The 13934-nt window shown below is 52.1% G+C and overlaps 5 protein-coding genes across 5 annotated transcripts; 2 read left to right on the forward strand and 3 right to left on the reverse strand.

Annotated features, from left to right (window-relative positions):
- Positions 1 to 27: 27 nt before the first annotated feature.
- QC762_610830 (uncharacterized protein) lies at positions 28 to 2760 on the reverse strand (the record flags this gene model as incomplete). Its single annotated transcript, XM_062892762.1, has 3 exons — positions 1157 to 2760; positions 876 to 1061; positions 28 to 819 (listed from the first exon to the last, which is right to left on the reverse strand). The coding sequence occupies exons 1-3, from the start codon at positions 1220 to 1222 to the stop codon at positions 28 to 30; spliced, it is 1044 nt and encodes a 347-aa protein (XP_062741374.1). The 5' UTR covers positions 1223 to 2760.
- On the forward strand, positions 1538 to 2891 carry QC762_610840 (uncharacterized protein). The gene is made up of 2 exons (XM_062892763.1): positions 1538 to 1901; positions 1969 to 2891. The coding sequence occupies exons 1-2, from the start codon at positions 1814 to 1816 to the stop codon at positions 2511 to 2513; spliced, it is 633 nt and encodes a 210-aa protein (XP_062741375.1). The 5' UTR covers positions 1538 to 1813; the 3' UTR covers positions 2514 to 2891.
- Positions 2892 to 4934: 2043 nt separating this feature from the next.
- Positions 4935 to 5255, forward strand: QC762_610845 (uncharacterized protein; the record flags this gene model as incomplete). Its single annotated transcript, XM_062892764.1, has 1 exon — positions 4935 to 5255. The coding sequence occupies one exon, from the start codon at positions 4935 to 4937 to the stop codon at positions 5253 to 5255; it is 321 nt and encodes a 106-aa protein (XP_062741376.1).
- A 1781-nt stretch (positions 5256 to 7036) lies between these two features.
- Positions 7037 to 10176, reverse strand: QC762_610850 (uncharacterized protein). Its single transcript, XM_062892765.1, has 4 exons — positions 9783 to 10176; positions 9458 to 9718; positions 8792 to 9393; positions 7037 to 8734 (listed from the first exon to the last, which is right to left on the reverse strand). The coding sequence occupies exons 1-4, from the start codon at positions 9940 to 9942 to the stop codon at positions 7346 to 7348; spliced, it is 2412 nt and encodes an 803-aa protein (XP_062741377.1). The 5' UTR covers positions 9943 to 10176; the 3' UTR covers positions 7037 to 7345.
- Positions 10177 to 12907: 2731 nt separating this feature from the next.
- On the reverse strand, positions 12908 to 13879 carry QC762_610860 (uncharacterized protein; the record flags this gene model as incomplete). Its single annotated transcript, XM_062892766.1, has 2 exons — positions 12908 to 13083; positions 13138 to 13879. 2 exons carry the CDS (start codon positions 13877 to 13879, stop codon positions 13073 to 13075), a joined length of 753 nt encoding a protein of 250 aa, XP_062741378.1. The 3' UTR covers positions 12908 to 13072.
- Between the last annotated feature and the right edge of the window lie 55 nt (positions 13880 to 13934).

Here is a 13934-nt window from a genome sequence, read left to right on the forward strand (position 1 = left end):
GCGATGACTACGAGGATAAGACGATGCCTAATCCTCCATTTCCTCCCCCATGACAGCTGCCAGATTCCTCCTCGCCAAGCTCAGCGTATGCGTCAGAGCCGTGAGCTTGGCTGTCAAACTCATGAGACTGGGATCCGCACTCTCGACCCTGACCTTTTCCCTCACATACACCTCGACCTCTTTTCTTCGGGTGCCTGAGAGCACCGGCGCCAAGGGAATGTTTGGATCGTGGTTGCTATTGTGAATGTGCGGTAGCCCAGTCGAGTCGCCACCTGTGCAGCAGTACCCGAAAACCCGCTCGGCTTCGTCGTGTTCGAGACGGCGGGCGGTGCCAATGGCGAGGGCAAGCTTAGTGCTAAAGTGTACAGGGGCGTGGGCGGGTTCGAGGGTTCGGAGCCAGAGGACCAGACTTGAGTCCTGAATGGTGAGGTGGAAGGACAGGCAAGGATGGGAGGACTGGTTGTGCGAGCTGTTGGAGGGGATGGTCAAGGGCGGGATGAAGTGGGAGGGCGCTGCGGAGCGAGAGGTCCAAGAGGGATCCGAGTTGAGAAGAGGCGGCCCTTTGAGAATGGCGAGGGACTCTGTAAAGGACTGCGAGAGGAGGCGCAGCTGGGCCGACAGAAACTGGGGGGAGGATGTATTCTTGTCCAAGGTTGGCGAGGACTCGGTTGGGTACGAGTAACTGAGGGTCAAGTTGAGGAGGTCGATCGAGTGGGTAAGCAAAGTGTGGAGGGTAGTAAGCGGGCCGAGGTGTATGGGATGGTCGGGGTTGATGCTTATCGTTTGCTGAGGAAGGGTGCGCAGACGAAGGTGGATGGTCTATTTCACAAACGTTAGGGGAAATCAGCGACGCAGGAGATCGGGAAACAACAAACCCCCTTGACAATGCGCGTTCCGACACGGGTGATGGTGCCCTTTACTATCTCATTTCGAGGGGTGCTCAACACAAGAGTAGATCCGGGATCGATGGGCGCAAGGAGCGCATAGCAATCTTCGAGGCCATGCTTGAGGTTGGTGAGGGTTTCGTGGAGCTCTTGAACAAGCCAGCCGAGTTCGCGTTCCTGTGTATGCGGTGGTGTAAGTGGAGGTCTAACCACGACCCAAGATTCCAAAAGCGTCTCAGCCATTGTGCTCCTGCTCCAAATCAACGACGTACTTCAGATTCCCTAATGGCGACCTTAAGTTCTTCTGGCGCAATTCGAGGCCAAATTTCGACAGACATGGTTTACGCGTCCTGGGCTATCGTGATGTTTGATTCGGGATGTAGGCATCCATTTTACGATTGAGACTCTGTCGGTTGTATGGCGACTGTCAGCAACAATGATGGTGTGCCTGGATTATGGATATCATATGCATGCAAAAGAGAACAAAACCGTTGGAAGCTGAAGTGGTATGACGCTGCTGTCTGAGACGCTGTCACAATTGTTGGCGGGGAGCTCCATGTTAGCCAGCAAATACGGCAGGCGGTCAAAGCTCCAGTGGGGCTCTTCAGCCTTGGCCCGCCCAGTTCTGGGGTTGACGGTCCCACTAACGGCTTTGAACTTTTGACATTATCCATCTATCAACTACGCCGACCTCTGACGACGGGACTCACTCTCTACACTTTGCATAGCCGGCACAAACTACACCGGCAGAGCTCTGTGACAGGTTCCAAGCCCTCATCGTACAGAGATATTGTTGCTCCAACTCTTGCACCCACAGGCCGCATCGCATATCCATCCAAGAAGCCATTCCCCCCATCTAGTCAACGGCGATCTCTCTTTTGCGGCTATCATATACCCGGCGACGCACCAACTTCTCCAGTCGCAGTGCCATGGCCTCTCCAACTACACAGCAGCCTGTGGGCGCATCAACTACGCTGCCAAACAAACCCGAAAACAAGCTCCCACCCATTCCAGATGGTTCGTTACCCTCACCTAGAGCGACCGCAAATCTGGCCCACTCTGCTAACACTTTTGGGGTATGCAGGCTCTCGAATCCGCAAACGCCCCCTTCCCCTCCCTCCTCACCGGCGCACCTTGAAGTCGGCCACATCCTCTGTCAATTTCCAAAACCAGACGACACCCGACATTGATGGCTACCTGCCCCCTCCTCGCGCGAATCGCACCCAGATCATCAAGGTGGCCTCTTCGGCCTCCCACATGTCACTTGTAAAACGCGTACGAAAGGCACTGGAGAGCGCCCGAAATAACCAACAGGGAACAACAAAAGGTCTGCCCTTGGCAGCACGTGTTGCAGCTCTGGGTGCGAAGAATGGGAGATCAGACCAAACCGGGCCAATATCAGATGCACTGGATGATGTCGTGCTTATTGCGACGGGGAGGGCAATTCAGAAGGCGGTTGAGGTGGGGGCCTCGTTCACGAGAGAAGGAGATTTGATTGTGATTGCGAGGACGAGGACGGTACAGGCAGTGGACGACATCGAAATGATGGACGAGGATGCGGAGGAGGAGGACTCGGCGCGGGTCAGACATGTTAGTTGTGTCGAGGTTGGAGTGAGGTGGGCCAGTTGATTGTAGCAGAAGCCAGGAGAGATTCACTGGGAGATTCAACAGCATCATCACATTGGCGTTTTGGGCGGTTATTGGATATGCAAGGGAAATATGACATGGGCGTTGTTTGGGTTTTGGCTTGAAGTGGGCATAATTGGTGGGGGATATACCCGGAGGCCATATGTTATACGTTTGGGGACACGATCATGATCTGTGGACTAGGGTTTTTTTTTCCGTCAAATGATGTGGCGAGGGCCAGCTCTACTGCGTTTTCTCGAGTCACGCGATGGTGCAAGACGCTTATTGCACATGGTACAACTGTCGAAGCATATATGGCATCGAATACTCTCCTGCCGCCACTAGGTTACAACATTTGCAAGTGACAGCAGTCTCAGTCGGGTTCAAGCCGGGCTTGGAGTGGTTGGGCAATGTCGACGGGCGTCATGGTGGTGCCGGTTTGTGTCGTTCTCGTAAAGATACTGACTGCGGGGTTCAATGATGGTGAAGAATAATGTCGAAACTCTCAATGAACAGCCATTTCAAGGCGTCATTTATGTTCTGGGCTTTGGGCGATGAACACCAACAACTCCAAACTAGCTTCCAAGAAATACCGATAGCAACACTTTCGGGGTTATGGTTTAGCTAGATCAGTCACCTACCCGGCCTACTTGGTACATCTCTCGGATACTTGAATCAAGACATCATAACCACCCTCACTGAGCAGCAGACATAGTCAGGTAGCGCAGTCGTTAAAGACCGGGGCTCGTGTACGCACAAGTCCGAGCCTTATGAGGGGGATATAATATACCGAGCACTAAGGTGGGCTTGAAGCTCCGCGCTGGAATGCTCTCCCGTTGCCTCGGAGAATGAGGGGTAGTGTTTGGTCTGCGCATCATGACCCAAATTGCGTCACTCGAATGTGTCGTCAACAATTCCAAGTCATGCAAGGCGGCCTGATGGTCGGATATCCACAGCATTAGGGTTTTTGGAAATGCCACATGGCACCAATAGTTTAAGTTTTCGGACGCCAGGTGTTGGGCCTCAACTGCTTTCAAAAAAAAGAAAAAAATGGCGCAGTTATGGAATTGGGTTAGTTTTACGCAGTAGTATAGGTGGATTGATCATCATCCCTCTGAAGGGGGAAGCATCGTGAGACTGGCCCTTTGTATTTTTGACTTTTTTTTGTTTGTGACTCCCTGCGCATGGACCATCCATCCGTTGTTCTGCTTGGGATCGTCGCAAAGCAGGGCCGAAAGATGGTGCGAAAAAAGAGCGATCCATCTTTCCCCAGGAAAACGCACGGGCAGCTCTCGAAAGGAAAGAAGCGTTGGTCTCGGCTCACCCTTCCCGTTGGCACGTCATGTCAGGCACACCAATCAGAACACGCGCCGAGGTGGGGCGCTCTTCTCGAAAGTAAATTGCACAAATTTCACCAACGTCCATTATGCCGCCTCGAATTGGTCCAGACTTTGCCGCTGCCTCCTCGAGAAGATCCTGATTTCGGGAGCTGTTGGACGGGAATCAAGAAGATGGCAAAGACAGACAGATGAAGTCGAAACAGACTGCTGGCCAAGTGTGGCTGTCGAGTCCAGGTGCCAGGATGATGCGATCCGATGCGTGGATGCCAAAAAGGAAGCGGCTTTGCTGGCACAGCATGCATGCCCTTTTGGGGATGGCGGCCAACGTGACAAGGTAGGGTTCGCACTGACAGAGCGAGATCGGGAGTTGGACCTGCAATTTCCTGCATGAAACAGCTCTTGCCCTTGAGCGCCGTGCGGCTGCTCATCATGGCCATGACGAGAGAAAGACGACTTTATCCGCCAGACGGAGACGGGGTCGGCCGATGAAGGGGGCCTGGCAACTAGGGCCAGGACGGGAGCCAGCCAGCGGGCGGCAAAAGGTGAGAGACAGCTCTCAGCAGAGGGAGACGGACGACCAAGCAGAAAGACAAGCAGGGATGCCTTGGATGTGGTGGACTTGCTGCAGGTACCGTTGCAACATCGTCCGTGGCGCCAATCCCCTTGCGGGGAAGCCCGCGGTACGTACCTTTGTTATTATCGGTCCCAATCACTTGGCAGGCCAGGCGCAATTTGCCGTCCCCCAGACATATCGTGGGCTCTCCCGCCGTTGTCCTTCGTCCTCGCCCTCTCTTCACCCTCTCACCAGCCTCACTCTTTCGCTGCACTGCACCGCACGCACGCTTCACCTCAGACTTCGTTGGCAAAGTCTATCTTTTGGAAGCTGCTCCTGCTCACTCGACGTGGTCTAAATTCATTCATTCTGCTATCTATCCATCTCCAACTCTGCCAACAGATTAGCCCAACCTACCACTATACATTTGTACCGCACATACAAGCAAACATTGATACACAAAAGGACGATTTTTGCGCGAGCCGGACGGATCACCACAAACATCTACAAACATCTACAAACATCTTCACAATGCAGCTCTCAGCGCTCTTCACTGCCCTCCTCCTGCCTCTCATGGCCGTTGCCGAGGGCGAGTCCACCACCACCAAGACAAAGACTCTGACTCTCACCGAGACCCTCACCCTCCAGCGTCTCCAAGCCGCTCACACGGGTTCGCACAACTCCACCGCCGCCCTCCAAACCGGTGCCACCACCACCTTCAACCCTGCCGCCTCGACCACCACATCAGGGCCGACACTCGACCCCACACCGGACAATGCTGCCGGTGCTCTCAATGCCGCCAACGTTGCCGCCGCCGCCATGGCCGGCATTGTCGTTGTTGCTTTCCTCTAAGCAGGCAACAGCGGTAATTTCATTCTGATGGATGATGGGGTCTGGGAGGAGCTATTTGGGCACTATCAATCCGATTCTACGATGCGAGCATCCTACCAATCATTTCTTTTGTCTCTCTGAGCGAGGCGCGATATTCTTGGTTCGGGCCCTTCCCGGTCAGCTTCATCATCACCATCAGACAACCTTCTCATGAGCATACGACCATTTTTGACGACATCAAGAACAAATCATTTTACAACAAAAATCTCCCATCGCCAAAGCGGGCTTGGGAATCGCGACTACTCCACGGTTGTCAGCATCCTTCTTATTCTTTAAACCTTAATTCTTTTCTTTTGTCTGACAACCTCGACACTTGTTGCGAACAACAACAACATTTTACAACAATCTTCGATTCTCGAGTTCAGGCAGGCCGGGGCGCGTTCTCTTGTCACTTGACGAGAAGCGCTTGACGATATTGGGCCTCGGGATACCCTCACAAACTTGAACCATGACCACTTTTTACCAACACTTCTATTCGTTCTTCCAGCACTATTAGCCACCGCCGCCACCCGATACCGCAGCGCCAAGATGCTCTTCCCAGTTCAAGGCCAGAACCCGCCTCTTTTAAGCCTTTTACGCAGCATACGACCAAACGTACTCTTTACGACCACGACTCAGATACCCAAATACCCCCTCCCACTTCACTTCTTGAGGGTCTCGGTCTTGAGTGAGATGCAACAACTGGCTGCTTTGTGTGATTCGGTGGTGATTGGTTACGTTTGCTGGCTGGACCTTTTATCCTTTTTTTTAACCTTCAACCAACTTCTTCCACATCCAACAAAACTTGTGTGGTGAAGAGAAGTACATCGGATCTTTGACTTTGCATATATGGGGGACGGGAGGCAGGGAAAAGTTTCAAGGCCGGGGTCGGGATCTGTTGGCGTACGGCAAACCTTCTAACACACATATTTTGACAATGCGAATGGATGGAGGAGAGACATCATGCGCGCATGATATGGGAGGAGAAACAAAGAGAGAGATGGATTGGAGGAAACACAACACTTTTCTTCTTTTCTTGAACACACTTCTTTTTAGCCTTCTATACATGCACAAGTTATTGATACCCCTTTTTTTTCCTTTTTTGAGCATGACCAGCTTCGCCGCTTTACCAGTGAGATCTTGTGTGTCCTACAACGTGGTATTGAGAGCTTGACTTTTGCCCTCACTTTTGCCCATTTCTCTCGCTCCTTGATTTTGCCAGCGTGTCGCCGCATTTCATTCCCCATCAGCGATGTCACCTCTCGGCACATCAGAGATTTTCGCTCAACTCATCTCGGAAGACTTTTATGCACAACTGATAAGGTAAGATATTTGTCATTATTCAAGCTTTTTCTCACCTGCATAATGATCATCGCACCTAGAACGACCTCGTTTCGAGCTCACCTTGGTGTGCCTTCAAAGTGTTTGCATTCCAGTCTCCAAACCAAACCCAAAGAAGTTCATCGGAATGTTTCGAACAAAGCCCCAAAACGTGACCCACACGTTCGTCTCATCTTGCTTCTTCTTCACACACTTGCCTGCCGCGAAGGCCCTGGCTCGCCTTCTAAAACACAAGTCCAGAACCCGGGCCACGTTCCCCACCCCGCTCGTTGACTCCATCGCCAGTCCCATCTTTCCCCCTTGATGCTGGCCCGAGCTTCCCTTCCCCCGTGTGCAATTTCCGCTTCGGAGGAGATTTGTGGGGAATCCCCGTCACCTGTCGGATACTCCTGATCGGTCCGATCCGAGCGAGATTGTTCGGAGGCAGGGGTGTCACGGCCACGGCTGGGGGAGATGATCTGAGATCCAATATCTGATAAGGATTGCTTTTCTGAGCAACGCGACACCGCAAGATCTTGACTGTTCTAAATCACACCTCAGTGAAGAGAAGCCCATCGTGATAAGTGATTACCAGGTAACTGGGTACTCTAACAACTAGCTAACCCCAGGTGCACTATGTGCTTCCAAAAGCCCATCACTGAGATTCTTCATTCATCGTCCCAAGAAATCCCTCCTCTGATCAACATGATACCTAAGACACCTCCTGTCAGTGTCAATGATAAGAACTACAATCAAACAACTCGAGAAGTCGACGACACATTTGTGCCATTGCCATCGTTCCTGAAGATCCCCATCGTACTGGCATATGTTGCAATGGTTTCGTTCCAAAACGCGACGTCCTCCCCTTTGTTGGTGAGCATGCTCACGCTCCCAATCGTGTTTAGGTTGTACATCTGCAAACCCGTCGTGGAGTTGACCACTTTTGTGCCGTTGGCATCCTGAATCGAAAAGATTCTCGCCTGGCAGTTTTCACCCGCATGGTTGGTGCTGCAGTTGGTGCAGTAGTTGTTGAAGAAGCTGTAGAGGCCAGCACCAAACACCGTGATGTTCTTGGACCCAATTATGCGCATAGCCCACGCCATGGCGCACGGCGGGTCACCTGGCAGCTGCTCAACCGTGCTGGGGGACGAACCTGGGCAGTCGGTCATGAAATCAGGGTCATGCAGGGTGGTGTTAACCTGTGTAAAAGGGTAAGGGGCCTGTGGGTTGGGTTGGTAATATGGTGTCTCTGTTTGAATCTGACCCATCCACAGATTAGATGCGTTGACCAGCTGATACTGGTAAAGAGTGTGGTGCTCAACTGCATTGCCCAGCATCCAGATATTGGACCCTTCGATCAAGAGCCCTCGGCCGGCAAAGACATCGATCCGAGTCTGGTTCCAGTCCTCAATATCGTGGTCAGCAACCCACATCCAGTTATTTTCCATGTACAGATTGCTAGCACTCGGCGTGATGTGCATGCTCATGTACCCAGCAATGCAGGTAGGCTCAACGACATTGGTGATGTTGGGAGTGATGGGGCATTCTGCCACCTGGAGCTTGGAGCCTCCGAAACCGCCAATGCGAACATGGACATCCCAAAGTCCCGATGGAGGTGTATCGACGGTGATATTCCCGTCCAGTATTGGGGTGTTCAAGTTGTACTCGATGGCAATAGCGCCTGCTGTTGGGCCTTGTGTCGAGACAATGATATCGCTGATTTCGACGTAGCCAAGCTCACCAGGCTTTCCGATCTGAACCACTGGACGGGGATTGGTGACGTCGGAAAACTTTTTGCCTGCGCCCATGATGACGGCGGCAAGACCCTCACCGACAACTCGAGCACCTGCTGGGATATACACGGTGTCAGTCACCCGGTAAAACCCCGCATCCAGAAACCCAACCACTGTCGGCTCGGTCGCAACGTCAAAGAACGAGTTCAAAGCCACTGTGTCATCAGTCACACCGTCTCCAACAGCGTAGTGGTTGCGGGCCGACACGAATGCACCGGCAGGGTAGCCCTCATATTGAGGCTTCGACCTCTCGTAGTACTGATCACCGAGTTTTAGGGCGGAAGGCTGGTCAAAGGCAATATCACGTCCCTCAAACGCAGATGGCCCTTCGGGAGCGTAAAGGTTTCCCTGTATCTGAGGTCAACATAATGCGAGATTGATCACAGAATATTTGATAGCTCTTACCTTGGCATAGCCACACTCAAAGAGGGCTCCTGAAGCATTGCCGGCGAGAACTTGGTTTCCGTCCAGATCCTTCATAACCGTGGGAACGTTGGTGTACTTGACATTTTGAATCAGCAGTGACCCAAGACCAGTAGCGCTGCTATTGTGTCTGCCCACAATGATGGCAGTATCGACATTGGTAAACGAGCTGTCCAGCAGTGTGACGGAGCCTACGTCGGGAGAGGACATGTTGAGGCCAATCTCGCAGTCATTGATGCTGAGAGACTTGTACGTAAATCCCCAGTTCCAAACTTGCAGGATGGCAGTTTGTGAGCCGTGAAAAGTGAGGTTGCGTACGGTATACTGTTGGCTACCAAACTGGGCTCCGTATTGTCCGCCGAAAAAAACAAGATCAGCCAGCATGCCGCCGCTGCCCTCTTCCATATAAATTCCCGTATGTCCGTCCTCAAAGTTTGGTGACAATCTGAAGACACAGTTGTGAATGACAGTAGCCTGGGCAGACGGCCAATGGACTGCCCAGGTCTGGTGCGGTATGGCTGTGGTATCGAACACCAGGTTGCGGACCTGTCGGAAGAAGACGTTGGTAGAGATGAAATTGAGCTCTACAAGACAAAACAAGGTTAACTTCAAGCCGGGCTGGAACTGGCGTAGAGAGGCCACACATACTGCCATTGCTCAAATATGGATCGGCATCAAGCAAGGCCTTCCCATCCTGAGTGAAGTTGGAACCGCCCTTTATGACGGGCATATCAGTGGGGTCGCCAATCATCTGAGTGTAGAAGAGGCCGACGATTGGGCTGGAGATCAGGTAGGTTCCGGGCGGAAAGTAAACAATGGCCGGGTTGATGGTTGCTCCAATGCAGCCATAGCCACCGCAGCGATTGCCATGACTCATGGCGGCATTAATGGCAGCAGTATCGTCGGTAACTAAAGCATTGTTAACCTGAAGTTCCAGATCATGGATGGCATTGAACATCTTCTAGGCTCCTACCTCCATCACCTTTGGCACCAAAGTCACGAACATTTCGAAAAACTTGGTATCCTCTGTCGGGGTTGAAGGAGGCAATTCCCTGGTGGGACAGATCCTCCATCCAGAAGGTAGCACGGACAAGTGAAGCTGCAAGCAGCCAGAGGGGATTTATGCTCTTCATTGTTGATGTGTCGTACGAATGAAGTGGTTAGAGAGACACCACTCTAGGCAACGATGTCTGAGTGGAGCAGCGAAGAAGCAACCGGGGGAACAACAAGTGCTATGCGGCCGAGAGTCTTGTAGTGTCTCTGTCTGCAGAGATGAGGTGTTGGAACTGGAGGAGCACAAGCCTTTACTTTTCCTGATGCCTGACAGTGCTTGCACCGAGGAAGGAGCACACTCTCCTTGGCGGGGGGCACTGTGCTGGTGACATGCCATGCACCTTCCTCTTGGATTACGAATGTCGAGGGAAGCCATGTCATGAGACGTCATCTTTGATACAGAATTTTGGAATTCTGTTTCACACCTCAGGTCTGTATGTATCACAGGGTAATATCACGAACACAGGACAATCCCTAACTGCAAGTTGAGCTCGGGGCTGTTGGAAAGGAAAGCCGGAAGACTCGAAACCAACAGACAGCCCGGCAGGTTCGAGGCACTGGAACTCCGGTTTGCCTTGTGATGATCAGCATGCTCAAAAGATTCCGCAAGGAGGCGGGCAACGGGTGAGGTTCAAAGTGGGCACCTGCCACCAGCCGGCTTAGATAAGCTTTGGTTTGAACCTCCGGTCACACTAACAAGGCCAGCAGGGCATGGTATCCAAATATGTTAGTATTGTCAGCCTGCATTGGAGCCGCTTAACATCACTGCTGGGAGCGCCTCGTCCCACCTGCCACCATTCTTTCTTCCCTGTAATAATCCCCGGGATGGTCGTCAAGTCCAGGGGCCCGGACATCTTCTCCATTTTTTCTTCTTTTTCTTTTGCTTAACATTATTGAGCTACACTTCGGCTTCCATGTTCCAAGAGCCGCATTTCTTTGTCACCATCTCCCACTCGCATGGCATGTTTTGCTACGGAACCCCACTCAAGATTAACGACCACATGGACAACAAACAACATGGCCAACGTATATCGGACGCAAGAAGTACCCGGTCATTTTGGTCTCCTTGAAGATATACCAAAGGCAAGGCCCTTCAAACCACTCTCCAACACTCGACTTTTCCATAGCAGTCAACATGCCCGAAGCAACCAAACGCACCCAACAGTTCGCTGCAACTGGGCCCGCAAGATTAACCATCCGCGGCTTCTTTACCAAAAGCTCTGCTGGCAGTTCGAGTAGCCAAACAGGTCCCCAGAGACCATCAGCAAAGCCCAGATAAGATGAGGACGAAGACCACTTGGCTGACGGCTGTGTGGTTTCGTGACTGTTACAGGACGCCCATGAGGGACTTGGTCCAACAAGTTGATCTTTTCGAGGCCAGACACGTGGATATTGCTGCAGCATATAAGATCCTCTTAGTGGTCGTTGTCTGCCAGTCTCTCGAGTAGCCTCCGGGAACCATACCCATTTTCAAGTCCAGTTATCAACAGCAATAAGCTGTACAATGCTCGCTGAACAAGTCTCTCAAACTTCACTTGTTCTTCTGGCGTCATTCGCAGAGTTAAACCTCGCCGGTAGGCGCCCTGAAGATGCCATTGGCAGGCCTATCGTCCCTGGTCACGATCAACTTCGTCATATCACCGCAGCCCAGCAGAGCCATCCCACTTCACCAGCCGGCGTCGAGGCTACGAATACTATGGTACCGAACGAGAAAAGAGAGTGTCCTGGCTGTGACTGTCCCGCAATATGCGCAGCGTATTCTACTACAACTATTATATCCACCGCCAACCCTCCTTCTGTGGTTGCCCATTGCGAGATCTTGATAACGGCCAACGGAGACAATATCCACAGCGCATCTGTTGGTATCCACCGGAAAGGCAGGGCGACAAGGAAAAATTCAGGCAACGATTGCCCCGACTGTGACTTGGACAGCTGCGGGTTGGGGCATGGCGCTAATGGTGCACGCTTTGCCGGAACGCCGGGACAGTCTGCTGGTATTGCAGCCGGAATGGGATGCGTGGCGGCGGTGGCAGCTGGATGGTTGTTTTAGGGACGTTTCCGAGGTCTGAGGAACGCTGGCGTCGTTCTGAGTCATGTCTTGATGTTAGGTTGGCTAGGAAATTTGCACGAGAATCAGGACTTTTTGGTCTTTTGCTGCAGTGTGCGATAAAGTAAGAAAGGTATACGGGCCTTCGCCGCGGACTGGCAACGATTAGGTATCTATGTGTCGGTGTCTCGTCTCTGGAACCATCGCAGTACGGGAGATATACTTGTGCATATTTCATCATCAAACAACAACACCTCTTGAGAAGATGAAGCCTCGACCAGGCTAGCACTGCCGTATGTGTCAATCATTTTAGTACGTAGCATTGGTGCTAATGTTGACTGCAAAACGCATCGCAGTTATGCAGAGTTCGCCCACAACTGGCCAGCTCACTGCAACATACCCGACCAGGTCCCTTCGTACTCGTATGACAGGAAACCGGGGCCAAACACCCTGCTTACCATCACGGTAGCTGTTCTTTCATGAATTTCCTTGTTACACATCATGTTTTAACTCCGGTAAGAATACAACTACTAGGTATTATCATGCTGGCTTTCATATCGCTAGTGTAAAATATTGGCACAATGTCCCTTCCAAAGTCCGAGCTCGGACTCTGGCTGCCCAATGGAGGGCTCAAATGCCTGTATCAAGCGTTTTGTATCAGCTCTAGCGTAGGCTTAGAAACATTTGGGTGGAACTTGTGCTAGCCGTGCCACCGTTAGGACAGAACGTTTGAGGATCAGTCCGACTACTGCACTGCACACTCAACGTGACCTGACATATCCCAGGGCACCACCTTCCCCAGATGCCAACATTGAAGCCAAGTCGGTCAGAGATTGGCGACGCCAGCCTGGGTCTTCCCTACACACAGTGTAGAGCCGATCTAGTGTGTCTGACAGGCGTTTAGGGAAGTTTTTAGCTGAATGGAGATTGCCAATTAGGATCTAATATGTCATGGTCAAAAGCCTGGGTTTTGGAGTGTGCGAAAAAGTAGGTATCGTACGGAGTCAAGAAATAATTTATTCGCCAAAAGAAAACAACGCTTGAAAGAAATATGATACATCTACCAATACAAGGCTTATGCTGGTACAAGTGCCCTCCACACTCCATGTCCGTTCGCTCCGTAACAAAGGAAAATGTAAAAAAAGGTTCGTTCAGCAGAGACTCTAATCGTAGCCTGTCGCTTTGTTAGCTGTTATTCTACCAAGGTGGCAATCTATAGAATACTTACGTCCGAGCTGCTTTCCTCTTTTAGAAACCTCCTTGGCTTGCTGTTGCTTGATCTTGGCCCTCCTGGCCTCCTCCTGAGCTTCGAGCTCCAGTCTGCGGACATGCTCGCGGGCCTCGCGGACACTCTCGCGGGCAGCCATGAGGGCACGATCAGCCTCCCGCTCTGCCATCTCGGCACTCATGACCCTCTCACGGGCAGCGACGATGCTGGGATCCATCTCGTTGGCGGAACCGTTGCCAAAGGACCGACGGAGAAGACCACCACGACTGCCGCTAGAGCTTCGGGTTCCACGCTCAGGAGAGGTCTGGTAGGTCGAGTTGGTGTGCCGAGTGCTGGTGCTGGTAGTACGGGCGGGAGATGGGGAGCGGTGGCGACTGAAGAGGCCATGTTTCTTGGGTTGCTCCTCGTAGACAGGCTGAGGTGCCGGTTGTACCGGCTGCTGGGCGGGCTCTGATCGAGAGAAGAACGGCATGTTGGTATCTGATGATTTGGTTGGGGGTGTGCTGGTTGTGTTCAGGTTGTGATTGTCACTGAAAAATATTGTTCTCGGGCCGAGAGCAGATCCTCCTGGGACACCAAGCAGCCTTTTTGAACATTTTTTTGCCCACCTACTGCTAATCATCACAGTTTTGTTTTTCAAACCTGCTTTTGGTGTTTGCCCGACCATCACGAACGTGACGTCAGAAGCAGAATGATGGATGGGCTGGATCGACACCCACACGTCCAATGGGGGGTGAGGCATGACGGAGCAGGCACGCCAGAGACCCTTTTCCACTGGCCAGAACCGAGTGGGAGGG

This window comes from Podospora pseudocomata, chromosome 6 (assembly GCF_035222375.1).
Source record: "Podospora pseudocomata strain CBS 415.72m chromosome 6, whole genome shotgun sequence".
In the NCBI taxonomy this organism is placed as follows: domain Eukaryota; kingdom Fungi; phylum Ascomycota; class Sordariomycetes; order Sordariales; family Podosporaceae; genus Podospora; species Podospora pseudocomata.